Source organism: Agelaius phoeniceus, chromosome 18 (assembly GCF_051311805.1).
Source record: "Agelaius phoeniceus isolate bAgePho1 chromosome 18, bAgePho1.hap1, whole genome shotgun sequence".
In the NCBI taxonomy this organism is placed as follows: domain Eukaryota; kingdom Metazoa; phylum Chordata; class Aves; order Passeriformes; family Icteridae; genus Agelaius; species Agelaius phoeniceus.
Window position 1 is genome coordinate 8,675,994 of NC_135282.1, and position 13,842 is coordinate 8,689,835.

Consider the following 13,842-nt stretch of genomic DNA (forward strand, 5'->3'; position numbering starts at 1 on the left):
ACCTGGGATGTGGGATTCCTGCCCATTGGTGGGTGCAGGAGCTCCTCTGAGTGTGGGATGCACAAAAAGGCTGAGCAGCATTCGAGGGACTGCAGATGGGACTCCTGACACATGGATCAGGAGTGGGATGTGGCATCTCTGCCACAGCATTTCAAACTGGCTGTGCTCATACCAAGGAGCAGCTGGAATAATAGGGAAATGTGATATCTGAGCGTGGTTAGTTCCACATTGTGCAGTTCATGCTTAAAAGCAGACTCCATTAAATATTCTGTGGATGGTGTTGGTTTTGTGTTTGCCCTCAAGTGAATTAACCTAGACAGCCACACTAAAATCACAGTCTTGATTCTGCCACTGATGGGCCTTCACATGTTTGTTGGAAATGGAACTTATTTTCAGTTATATGCTGTAAAAGTGGATCTGCTGAAAGGGCTGTAGTGCTCTTCAGATTGGCTGTTCCTCTAATGCCTGCTGTAATGTCTGTTTTCTGCTTCCTGCTGCAGTTCAGCCCCTGCTAGCTGTAATTAGCAAATCAGTAAATTCTTCATTGCCAGATATTTTTGCTGCTGTAGCAGTGGCAGATCAAGTGCCTTACAGGGCCAAATCCAGTGTGAAAGAACATCTTGGTTCTTGATGACTGGTGATTTCTTTTTCTCCCATTTTCAGCACATTATTTTTCTTTTGCTGTTGCATATATCTGCATTTTCCTATGTGCAAGGCCCAAGCACACTTGCTCTCTCAGCCATAAGAGCATCTGGAGCTCTCCTGATGCTGCAGAAGTAGCTGACAGTGAACAGTGGTGGTCCCAGGCCTCTCCTGGGTGGTCAGGCTGGCTGTGGTGTGTTACTGGATTCTTGGAAGTCCTGGTAGACCTATGTCCATGTGGTATGAACACCATCACATCCAGGGGCTGTTGGGGCTTGCTGTGTGCAGCCTGGACCTTGGCTCCTTCCCCAGGCAGGAAAGAAAATGGGAGACCACAGGAGATTCTTGTAAGTCTAATCCCTGAGCCCCAAGCTGGTTCTCTGAGCCCTTCACCTTCAGGGCCAGGGGCCTCTCCCTGGCCCAGGGGTAACCAGCTCTGCCCTGGTGCAGGGACTGCAGCTTCTCACCCTTCCAAAAGCAAGTTCCAATAAGGGAACTGATTCTTTAGGTTAAAAGGGAAGCTGTGGTTGGAGATACTTTGTTGTTTTAGAGGATTGGGTTATTTCTCTGCAAAAGTAAAGGAAACGGGTCCACTCACTCAGGGGAGAGGGAAATGGAGCAATTCTCAGTTCCTCATATTTGCACGTGTTGTCTCAATCCCAGCTCACAGCTGCTGGATTACAGCAGCTGGTTGTGAGCCCCAGCTCAGGGTCAGGCCAGGGCCAGGGATGGGTTCAACCACCCTCACCATGAGCTCCTTTCCCCACCTCTCCCTGCCCCAGCAGCTGACCTGGCACAATCTGGGGCACTGGGCACCTCTCACCCTTCACTTTGGTGCTGCTGGGCCATTGGTTCATGGCCTGTTTGCTCAGAGGTGCTGAGGGCTGCTGGGCACATGGGTGTGAGTGGGATGTGGCATGGGGGAAACAAGGCCTGTCTTGCCTTGGGACAAAAGCCAGGGATCAGCACCCTGCTCTCATGGGGGAGGCATCATAGGATATTTATTTATGCATCACCCTGTGTGGTGTAATGCCCTGGCCCTGGGGTGGATAAGGATACCCTGATCAGGCCTGTGAGGCAGTGCTGGACAAACCAGGCTCAGAACAGTCTGTGCCCACAGCGTCCCATGGGAGGGGCAAAGCTGGCGAGTTTGATGCTCACACTTTGTGCTCGAGGGTGTTGTCATACTTCAGGTCCCCACAGGCTCTTGGATCATGGCAGTATTTGGCAGCTCATGAGAGCTGGGAAAGTGGGTTTTGGCCTAAATCTTCAGGCAGTGCCCTGCTGCTTGTGACGCACTCCAGCGGGTCCCCAGGCACGTTCCTGGGCACACAGTGCTCCTGAGCCCCAGGGCTCACAGCTCCAGGCTCCTGCTTGCTGCTCCCCAGCTCTGAGGAGCTCTTGACAGGCACCAATTTCCCCTCCCATGTTAAACTGCACATTTAGGTTTAAAAGAGGCACCTCCTGGAGCTACTGACCTGAGGACAGCAACAGCTCCTGGGGGGACAGAGGCAGTGAGTGCTTGAGAAATCTCACAGAAGCCCCTGTTCCCTGCCTGCAGGTTGGCAGCTGACCCATGGGGCAGTCAGTGACTGAGGGGGAGCAGGAGCCATGAAAGGAGAAGTAGCTCTACATCCATCTGGAAAACCCTTGAGAAAAGTTTGCTGCTGGGTATAGCGAGTAATTGGTATTGACTGAGAAAAGGGAAGTGGGTAAATTGGATCAAAATGGACCTTATTGGAATTGCAATATTTTATTTGAGAACTACTCGTTCTACTGTACTAGTGTTGCAAAAGAGTAGAAAACACCTCATTGTAAATATTAAAAATATATAAACATTTCCAAGGCAGCTTCCCAGGTTTTGACTTTGAATAGGTTGTACCAAAAAGCTGGAATTCCCTGCAGAGGAAAGTGACAGCTCTCTGCTGACCATGGGTCAGCCATTGTGTCTGGCCTCTGGCTGAGCCTATGTCCTGCTGCTGCCCAAACACTTCCCCGAGTCAGTGGAAATTCCAGATGAATTTGGAAAGTGGATGTTATGCTAAAACTGCCTTTTGATCCCAGATGCCACCTGGGCTGACCTCCATCCAGCGCCAGGAGAGTTGTGGCACCAGGCCACTGTCTGCAGCCAGGGACAGCCACCACCCTGCCTGGCCGGCTCAGGGTCAAATTCCTACAGGCACCTGTCACTTGCAGGGCCACTAGCAATGACCTGAGCCACACAATTAGTTCCCTTTATGCATTTCCTCTCTGTCTGGGCAGGGAACGGGGAAGGCAATGTTTCCAGGAGCTATGGAAACACCTGGCTGTGGCACTGCGGGGTGCTGGCTGTGGGAATGTCCAGCCCCAGGTGCTGCTTGTCCTTGTCACCCTGCAGACACGAGAACAGGGACTGTCTCATCCCGCTGTGGGCAGGGGCGACCAGAGTAATGAAGAAGTAAAAGCTGATCAACCTGGGAGCATGCTGGGGCTGGGAAAGGCCAGAGCTCTGTGCCTCTGCTGTGGGGCAGGCACGGTGGTGGCAGGGGGAAGTCCCTGCAGAGGCAGGGAGAGGCCATGGCAGCAGAGATGGAGGGGACATGGAAAGGCTGTCCCGGGGTACAGAGGAAGCTGGTTGGGGGTGTTCCAGCAGGAATGGAAAAGGCTGTGAAGGAGTGATGGATGTGAGCAGGAAAGGACAGGGAAATGCTGTTCTGGCGAGAAGAGGGGACTGATAGAGGCTGCCCTGGGGAGGTAGAGCCAACTGAGCAAGACCACCCTGTGGGTAAGGGGGTTTCCATTCTGGTGAGGACGGAGGGGCTGACAGAGGCCGTGCTGGGGGCATTGTGGTGCCCATCAGCGCCATCCCGGGGCACCGAGGGCTCGGGGCGCGCTCCGGGGGTCGCCCCGCCACCGCCCCCTGCCGGCGGCCCCGCCTGGCCCCGCCCACCGTCGTAAATGGGCGGGGCGTGAGCTGATCCGCGCGCTCGGCCCCGCCCCCTTAGCGCCGATTGGGCGGGCGGCGCGCGGCGGGAGGGGGCGTGGCGGCGCGGGCACGGCGGCGGGGAGGCGCGGCCGCCATCTTGTGCGCCGGCGGAGCCCTGCGAGCCGCCCCAGCGCGGCCGCCTGACCCGCGCTGCTCCCGCCGCTCCCGCCGCAGCCAGGGCCGCCGGCTCCGCCCGGGGCGGCGGCGAACGGCGGAGGGAGGGCAGGGGAAAAGCTCTGTGTGGACCGGGGCCCCCCGCGGGCCCGGCGGCGGCCCCTCCTCCCGCCGCTCCGCGCGTCCCTCCCCGCGGGTTTGTGGCGCTGTGCCGGGGGAGGATGAACGGAGGATAAATGGTGCCCAAGGCGGACAGCGGCACCTTCCTCCTCCTCTTCCTCCTGGTGCTGAGCATCACCGAGCCGCTGCGGCCAGGTAGGGGCGGCGGCGGAGCCGGGGGTGCCGGGCCCGGGCGCACGGCAGGGAGAGCCCCCGGGGTCAGCCCGGATCGGGGGCCGGAGTGACCGGAGCCGGCCCCGCCGGGCAGGTTTGGGCTGTGCCGCTGCTTTGTGCCTTTGAACAGAGCCGGGACGCGGCCGAGCATCGGTCCCCTGTGCCGGCTGCCGGGATCCGAGAGAGCCTGGATTTACCCTGGGAGTCGGGGTAAAACCTTGGTGTCAAAGTGTGAAAGCTTGGCTAGAAATCTGCATAACCCTACGGGTAATGAGCGCAGAAAATGTGGTGACGAAGTTTTCAGGTGCTTGTTGCTTACCTGTTCCTGTGCTGTGGGCCTTGGATGCCTGCACGGCCAGACAAAATGCTTGCTTTCGAAGTGCCATTTAATCCTGCCAGGAAGAGAGAAAAAAAACCTGCCGCACCCGGTTCGTCTGTCTGGTTCTGTTTGTGCTTCTTTTAGGGAAATAATTCAGCGATGGAGTTTGTGTGCTAGCTGCTAAACATGGTGCTTAAAGTCCTAAGATGATTAACTTAAGCGAAATGGTTGGTGTTTGCGGGTAGAAAACTACAGTTTTTCTAGGTATATCGCTCAGCTGGAGTTTCTTTTTGGGTGTTGAACTCTCTTGGAGCTTGGCAAAGCCCTCGGCTATCATGGGCAGCTCTTGCCAAAGAGCATCAGTAGCCAAAGCGTGAGGCTGCCTGGCGTGGCTTTGCAGGTTTGGGAATCGCCCTCCCATCTCACCAAGAGACTGTTCCTGGGTGATACGTGCTCCTAGAAAATAGGAGAGTAAGATCCATAGTCTACTTTGAAACCCCCATGTTCTTTCTCTTCGAAATAACTTTTATGACCCAGACTAATAAAACGTAACAGTATTAATGAACTGCGTCTAAGCGAGTTCCCAGCAGAGCTGAAACACAATTGGGTCAGTGTAGGCAGAGTTATTGAAATAACTAACTTGGGTGTTGAAACGTCTCTGTGTCTGCCTTGTTTTGTTTTAGCTTGGTTTTTTGGCAGTGCAGTATGTACAGGGCTTATGATATGCACTTAAGTAGCCAAAAAGCCCCCGTTGTGTTGGTAGCCTAGTATTATTACAGCTAGAGGCTTTTATGGCTGAGAATGTACTATGTAAAACTGATTTCAACCAGCTCCTTTTTGCTGGCACTAAGAGCTACAGGCTGCTACATTGCTGGGTGAAAAGGTTCAGCTTATTCAGAGCTGTCTTTGTGCTTTTATAGGTGGGTAGACTTGACCCTGAACTCTGCTAGTGTTGAGCCTCCTAGAAATTCAAAAATGGCTTTTTTCATGTTGTGTCACATTTGTTACTCCAGTTTGATATTGTACCTCTGTCAAGAGCTGATGCTTGATGGCTGAACGCAAGTTTTTCACTTAGATTTACTTTGTTAACATGAATGATATTTTTCCACTGGTGCTGTACCTGTAATGTACCTGCTTTAGAGATTTGTGGTGCTGTAGCCTCACTGGCAGAAGTGTCCTTGTGAGCAAACCTTTACTGATCTACTCAGGTTCTACACCACTGGCTTTGAAACTTGGGGTGTTAGAATTCCCCTGTGGCAGCTCCATAAGCATTCCATGAATTTTGCTCAAACCATATGTATTCCTGAGCGCAAGGTGATGCATCTGGATGTGGTGTTGCAGCTGGAATTCCTTGCTGTGTGAGGAGTTTGAGTTCCATGTGGAATAGACTCATCCATCCTGTTTATGTGGTGGCTGAGCTGTCCATGGTGATGCTTCTCCCTCTTCCTCAGAGCAGAGTCCATCACTTCTGGGTGGCCTCACAGCTCTCTGCCGATGTCACCTGGCTTGTTTGGTTTGCATAATTTATATCTTGAATCTGCTGTCTCTAACAAATCACCCATTTGATAGATTAGGAACACATGGTTTGATCCTGAAACGTGAGGTGCAAGTAGGGAAAACCTGGCTCATTCAAGTACAGAGGACACACAGAACCAAATTTACCTCTTTAATCAGTGGTGAAGAAGTCTCCCATGCCTACTCTGGGGAGAGACAGCAGAAAGAGAAGAGTACTTGGACTTAGAATTTATTTCCCAGGTGGTGTTTGCTTTCCTTTTTACTTCTTTAAACCTGTGTGTTGTAGCAACTGTCTTTTTGGTTTAGGAAGGACGCCTGCAGCTTGCTTAGCTTAAATCTGTACTTGGAACTATCAGATGAGTGCTGCAGAGCCCTGGGAGGTTTTGTACTCCGAGATGAATGTGTAGTCCCTTCACAATTCAGTCCCGGCAGATCAGGCATCTCTTTGTATTTCCATGTTAATTTGACACTAGCTTTGTATCCATGTTCTTGCTGTGCTCTTCAGACAAATAAAACCTTCTTTTAAGCCTCCTCCACTGTAGTATCTTTTCATGCAATCTGAAAAGCAGTGATTTTACACGGATCTATTTTTTTCTGCATTTAGGGTGAGGTAGGCTTTAGTAAATTAGGAAGAAATTAATTAAAATTTACTTTTTTCCTCAGTTTTTTTTCTCTCTTGGTTACGTGAGTCTGTTTTGTGCTACTGCTGTCACTAACAGCACAAGGTACTTCCAACATACCATGATACTGGCCCCAGCTGTGCAGACTTGGGTTCCTGAAGGCACTGTGGGCAGTTGGATTTTTCTGAACCTGTGAACTTGTAATGGTAATTTTGAGCCCTTGAGAATTGCCACTTAGATTTTTTTTTTCCCCAGTGTTTCCATCTTTTCCATTCTGTTTTGACCATATCCTTGGTTTGACTAGTTGCCTGGTGTATAGTGCATTTTTGAAAGTGTTCTTTTTTTTCAAAGTAAGGCATTTCTCTTTGAGTTGTGTTAGTCACTGTTTTTGGAATCTGCTAATGAGAATTGAAGCTGAATGTATCAAACTCTTCCAACTATATGGGTGTAGAGTGAAAGACTAACTTATTATTTCCTTTAAACACTTGCTGATTTTACTCTATCTGTTGCTTTTTGGGGATATTTACCACAGTAGGGTTTAATTTAATAAAATCTTTTCCAGAACAACTCAAACCCATCTGCTTCAGGTTATCTGACTAGCTGGCTGAGATAGCTGATGTCTTTGTGTGAGGAAATATTTCAGTGGTGTGTTAACTGAGTTGCAATAAGCTGTTCTGGTGCTAGCTTAGGTTTTGCCTGAGTTTCTGAACCAGTGCATTTCTGCTGGTTGTTGGAAGAGCATCAGAGATGTAAGTTGTTATAAATTCAGTCTTTCACAGCTTGAGAATGTTTAAGAAGTTTCTTTTTCTGTTAACACCCCAGTGCATCCCACTGAGAAGTGGAGCTTTTGGTGTCTTTCTGTAGTGTTGGGAGCTTAAGCAGGCTGGAATGACCACGCTGACATGTTTCAGAATACTGTTTAGAGGATTAATTAAGGTCATCATCACTAAAGACAATAACATGTTTTCATATTTCTCTAACAAGATACTGCTGCTTGCTAATGGAAAACACTTAAACATGGTCAGGCTTTATATTGGATTTTGTAATAGTGGTTTAGTACAGAGCCTTGTGAATGTAGGTCATCGGGCTTTCTTATTAGAGCATTTGCCAGGCAGCTAAAAGCCAATTGAGTTCTTGTTCTTGCAGTGTTTTTTCTCCACTTCAAAGCCAGCTAGAGGAAGTAATTTTATTACCCAAGTTCTGTTTCAAAAAAATATTGCACAACGTACTTAATCTGCAATGCTTAGAAAGACTTTCCAGTGCAAGTGGTCTGGTTAAAAACCCCCATCCAGCTCCCAGCTGGAACTTCCCATACGCTCTGGAGCTTGCTGGCAGCTGTGGTTGTGTTCTTACGGGTGGGGTGTTGGTGTTTTGACACAATACAACTGACAAATGTGCTCAAATTGCTAACTCTTCCTTGTCTTTTAGTCAAGGGGTGTTGGTCTTACATGCAAGGCAGAAATATCAGAGTAGAGGTCTAAGCAAACCCACAATCAGCACAGTTTCAAGGTGATCCACTGGTGTGCTGTGACTGGATAGGTCTGGTTTTGTCCAGTTGGAGTGTATTGATTAATTCAAATGGAGACCCAAATATATGAGTCATAAAATTTGCTCTGGCCAGTGTTCCTCTGCTCTGGACAGACTTTGTTGGTAGGCAAACATGAACCCTTATTTTGCTCTTTGTTCACTGTCTCCACGTCAGTGAGAGCTGTGGTGAGTGATATTTATTCAGGTTCATGTCGTTGCTAGCTGCAGTTCCCGTCTGTGTATTTAGGTGAATTCCCAAGAGGAAGGTTCTAGGAGTGAGGGGCAGAAGGGTTTTTATCACACCTCCTCAGTTAATTTTGCTGAAAGTAGGGCTTGGCCTGTCTTCCAATCTGGTGTATTTCCCCCTCATCCCTTTGCTTCTTAATCTACTGGTTTTAAGTTTTATTTTTCTTCCTACTGTTATCTATTATTGAGTTTTGTTCTGATGTTCCTTGCTCTGCTGTTTGTTGTTTTTACAGCTGCAGAGCGAGGCTGACGGATGCAAAAAATCTTTTTTGTGGCTGATCTCAGTGTAGCAGAGAGACAAAGCAGAAGGTATCAGACCTTATTAGCAGGTCTGATACTTTAAGACTGGTAATTCCTGATGTTAAGTATAAAGCAAAATTTTTGAGGTGCAAGTGGATTTGCTGCTAGCTGTGGCTACAAAGTAAAGGAGAAAAAAAGGAGTCAGTAGGCAGGGCTGTTTGCATTGCTCTGGCTCTGAGAAGTGATAAACCAGAGGGGCACCTTGGGGATTTGCAGCCACATGAGTTCTGTGTCCCTACAGTAGGTCTGGGGGCAGGGGAAGGTTGGTCCAGAATAGCAGAAGTGATGGAGGATAAAGCACTGTCGCAGCCTCTCTCTGCAGCAGGAGGAAGCTGCTGTGCTTCTTTCTTGGTATGTGAGGGGAAAGGCACAGCTAGACTGAAGAGAGGAATTTTAGATACCAAGTATGAAAGATGTAAAATCCCCTGGTGAATGTCAGAAAACCAGTCAAGACTTCAATGAATCATTCTGTCCCCTGGCATTACCTTTGTTAGGGCTGGTGTTGATGTTGAATTGTAATGTAAGCGTAGTAGGTACCTCTGTGGTCCATCTTTGAGTAATGCCTGGGTCTCTGGGTTTTTACGTGGTGATTTCTTGCAACTTTTATAAGTTCTTGTTTGATGCTGTGAGGTGCATATGAATAACTTCTTTTGTGATTAGCAGAACTTCCCATTGTGCAGTGCAGACCTGTGTACCCTGAGTGGAGCTTCTGATACCTGAAGGAAGGAATTGAGTGGAATCACAGCTCCTGCCCTTCAAGCCTTAATGTGTCTGCTCAGGGTTGTTCTGTATTTTGAAGTGGACAAGTGCATTGGGCTTTTGCAGTGATAGCTTGGACAAGGAAGAGCTTAGATAAAAAGGGAACAGAGCACAGCTAATGAGAGGCTCTGCAGATCTTTGCCTGTGTGATCTGAAGGGTTAACCTGTGGTGGGAAGAGCCTTGCTAATCTTTTATTCTGTGTAGGCTGATAAAAAGTTATGGCTAGAAGGAGTAAAAGAGATGGGGTCGTCTGTCCTCCTGTCCCAAAAGAAAATCTGGCAAACCCAGGCAGCTCCTGAAGGTGTTTGTCCAGCACATTGTTAATGATTTCCTATGATAAACTCCAAACACCAGATTCTTTTGGTAACTCTCGTGACCAGTCTGTTTGTCCTGCATCTATAGCTCATTATTTGTATAAATGCAGTCTAATGCACGGGTCCCTCATAAGCTGCAGCTTTAAGGAACGGATTCACAGTTTTCTAGGACAGTTCAGGTGCCAGTTTTTCTGCAGCACCAAGTGTGGTGGGTGCCTGCCAGTGCCCAATCCTTCCTGGCTCTCCACTCCCTCAAGGGTTTCTGTTTCATGCTGGATCCTTGCATGGCAGGCTCACGTGTCTGCCCTGCAGTTCACAGGTGCTTTTGTGCAGGATCCTGAGTCCAGGAGGAAACATGGATTGGGTGGTGAAGTCGTTGATTTGCTGCAGCAGGACTCGAGCAATTTAGTTGCTTAAAACCATGAGTTTGGGATTAACCTTTAATCCATATTCCCTGAACTGTGAAATCCTCTGGCATCTTGTGGTTTCCTGTGAAACTTTAACTTTTTCTTTGTTTGAAAGGGTCAGCCTGCTAATTCTGGGTTTCATGAACAGGGTTTACATGGTATTTGCTAAATGGATCTCCTAGGAAAGTTATTTGTAGTATTTTCCTGCCATTCCGAGAATTTAGTAATACAGTTTTAAGTTCAATGGCAATTGATAGTTACTTCATTCTCTGTAACTAAACTAAATACCATTCAACTTCCTACTTAATTAAAATTGGTTGGTCTGACATTATATTTAGCTTCTGTTCTGTTTATTGATTATTGTGCTTGAGAATTATCAGCCAGCTCGGGGGGGGGGAATGTAGAAGTAGCTTTTGGGTGGCTGCTCTTGGGATATTCCCTGCTCTTTTGTCCTTTAACTGATTTTTCTTTGTCATATTTTCATTTGTGTAACTCTTTTCCTGTGTTGTCTTTTCTTTCATACACTGCTGCTGTTGTGTTCCCTCATGCCTTTTCCACTATAGGACCAGTTACTTGGGGTGCCCAGTGGAATTATTTGAAAGTCAAAGCTAATAGAAAAATGGGATTAAGTGCCATTTGTAGTAGAATGATGCTGAGTGTTCTGGGCTGGCTGCAAAACTGGGTTGGTGTTGTCCCTTAGCACTTCTATGTTTGGTTTGTGTTAATATTTCTTTAGCAACATAAATAAAAAGATTTATTCTGACTTTAAAGTAATTTACCATCTTTTATACACTTTAGAAGAAAACAACCCTGTTTCTAACACCTGCTGGGTTTGAGTTTGTGCATGAGTAGCATTTTGCTTTTTTAAGCCTCTAAAACTTACTGGAGCTTATTTTAATCTAGGGATGGTTAAAACTGCATTTGTGTTTTGTCTCTGTTGGATTTGTGGAAATTTGATACACTTAAATTACTCTTCACTGGTTAAAATCCGTGACATAAGAGTACTCTATTAATGACATCTGGGAAAATCTGCATGAAATGTTGGGAATCTTGCAGGAGGGAGATCAGAGACTTAAGAAGAGGCACCTCAATTCTGGCAGTAAGCAGGTTGAAGGAAAGGATTCAAGAATGCTGTAGTGCCCATCTTTGTCTTTCTGAGCACTAGTGGAATTGAATGTAGTTTTTCTATTGAGGTGGCAGCTAAAAAATGGCAAAGTTCAAGTTTTGTGGCATAGTACCTGACACATGGGCATAGCAGATATTGAAGAGTCCTGGCAGTACTTGAGTTGTTAGAAGGTATGGGGGATGAGAAAACTGCTCTGAGAGGGTTCTGTGCCTTTTTACAGCTGGGTTGGATCAGTTTTTGCTGACTTCTGGTGGAACTATTAAACTTAGGAGTTCAATACGTGGAATTTCTCCTCAGGTGTTTGTTTTGCTGGAGAGGAGGGAAGCACAGGATCTCATGCAGTGTGGACAGCCAGAGCTGTGGCTGACATTGGCCACATTCCTGCTGTGTTGGGCTTCAATGGAGCAGGGGAATGCTATTCAAAGCATGAGCCATTTGCTCCAGTGCAGACAGCCACTGCACCAGCTCCTGTGCAAGGATAAAACTGGGTTTCTGTATTTGAGGTCATAATATTTCTGTGTATTGAATTTTTGCTCTTAAGTGTTCTAGGTGCTTGCTCATCGAGTCTTGTACAAGATGTGAACAAAAGTGAAACAGGAGCAAAAGCTTTTTTTAGTGTGACCTGCATTTGAATAGTGCTCAGGCACAGCTTTCCTGTCTCCCTGAATTGCTAGATTCTTGTTTAAGACCTTTAACTTTCTTAGGGCTTTGTAGAGAACTTCTTCCATGTTCATTTGGTTTTAAAATTAAAAAATTATGTTAGTTTTTGGAGAGTGATGTAGTTAAAAATACCTGATTTCATAGGTAGAACTTTGTCACCTATTTGCTTTAAAGACTACTGCAATTCCTCATGTTTTAGTTCAGCAAAGTTTTTAAAGTACATACTTAGCTTTAAGTTGTGTATTTTCATTTGATTTGTTAGGATTGCTCATGTGCTGAAAGTTTAAGGAATATGCTTAAATACTGCTGAATCGTGTACTAAAAAAGAAAAAGATGAGATAGGAACTTTTTTGTTTTCCTGCAAAGAAGGAACATGTGTTGTCTTGCTGAAAGTAAATGGGCTTGCTAAGTAATACTGCTGAAATCTGGCAATTCCTACTTTCAGTTTAAATGGTGGCTACAAATTAGCCTTGATTGCTCTGACAGTTCTTGAATTGCTGTTAACGTGTTTCATCTGGGTACTCTTCTTGTTGAAACGTGATCTAAAGCAATACAAATTCAGTTCATGTCAAATTTTGGATATGAATTTTTCCTCTGAGGAAAATGAATTTCTGTAGATTATTTGCTAGCTTTTAGTTGTTTGGGTTTTTTTGGGTTTGGGTTTGGGTTTTGTTTTTTTTTTTTTTTTTTTTTTTTTTTTTTTTTTTTTTTTGTGGGCTTGGGGTTTGTGTTGGTTTTGTTTATTTGTTTGGGGATTTTTTTTTGTTTTTTGTTTGTACACCTATAGTTTATTTGGTCAAAGGGAATACAGCCTATTCCTCTGCTGATTCTTAGTGAAACTGTTTTGTACATGAACAAACACTGATCCACGCTGACTTGGTGAGATGTATTAATCTTGAGAATACAGGAAGAGGAGAGGAACCATCTCACATGCCTGAATTTTTTTGGGAATAGTTCTGGGTGGGCAGCTACCAGGTAATAGCTTTAGATACAGCAGTACTTTGAGCTGTGGAACCCAGGTAGTTGAAGGATTTGTGGTGTGTGTGGGATAATCCATCTGCCCTGACCTGGTGTATGGATTGTAGGGAGAAATCACTGTTGGTTTTGGTGCCCTTTTCTGGACACAATTGATGACTTGCTGATTATATCAGTGCTGATGTTGTTCTTAATGGACTTTTTCTTTGTTGGCTCACTTCTTGGGAGAATTAGTGTATTGTGTGTGTGGCTGTATTTAAATTCTGTGTGAGGAATAATGCTGTTTACTTAGCACTATTTCCTGTGAGCATGTTTCATAAGCAGTGGGGCTTAATGAAACCTGGGCTCCAGTGGGCTTGTCCCTGTCCCTCTGTCCCTCCTCTGCTGTAGTACCCTTGCTTGGCACTGATTTAATAAGGCCACATCTTGCCCGTGTCCCTCTGCCTGTCCACAATATGTTCTCTGGCATGAAAAAGCTGGGGGTCCTGCAGGGTCTCCTGCAAAGGTTCAGTTAGCCCAGCTCACCACTTCCCTCCTCTGGGAAACCACCCCCGGTGGTGACAGTGTGACACCAGGTGTGCTGGCAGGCTGGCACCTGCTGAGCAGCGCAAGCCATCTGGGGCTTTCCTGCCCTCTGAAACTCAAGAAGGTCAGAATTTGCTTCCCTTGTGCAAGCTTTTGAAAGACATATGCTATTTTCCTGGTTTTTACTTCTCTCAAGCTTGCTTGAAATTGTTAAGTGAATTTGTGAGGTGTGATTGGCACTTGCACTGATCAGCTTTCTTTAGGTAAAGCGTTAAAAATTTGGTGCTGCACGGGTGTAAGTCGCTTGTCACTGTTGTACTAAAACACTGAAATCCTGCCTAAGGCTGTACAAAACACTTGAGGTCCTGAAAAAAGTTGTTAGTGAGACAGAGGGCATGAATTTTGAGCCATATTAGAGGCTTCTCGAGTACCAATGGCTTGGGTTTTGTTTGTACTGACTGCTCTTTGTGGCTGTGCTGTATTTTGCTTTTCCC

At 46.6% G+C, this 13,842-nt stretch overlaps 1 protein-coding gene across 2 annotated transcripts in view; it reads left to right on the forward strand.

Moving 5' to 3' along the window:
• Positions 1-3,670: 3,670 nt before the first annotated feature.
• The window catches only part of DGCR2 (DiGeorge syndrome critical region gene 2), a 46,055-nt gene continuing 35,883 nt past the window's right edge, over positions 3,671-13,842 (forward strand). The window contains exon 1 of one of the 2 annotated variants that reach the window (XM_054645497.2): positions 3,671-4,036. In XM_054645497.2, the coding sequence (XP_054501472.1) occupies positions 3,958-4,036 (79 nt within the window). In that variant the 5' untranslated portion in view covers positions 3,671-3,957. The remainder of the gene's footprint in view (positions 4,037-13,842) is intronic. The other variant, XM_054645498.2, reaches the window with a different exon arrangement.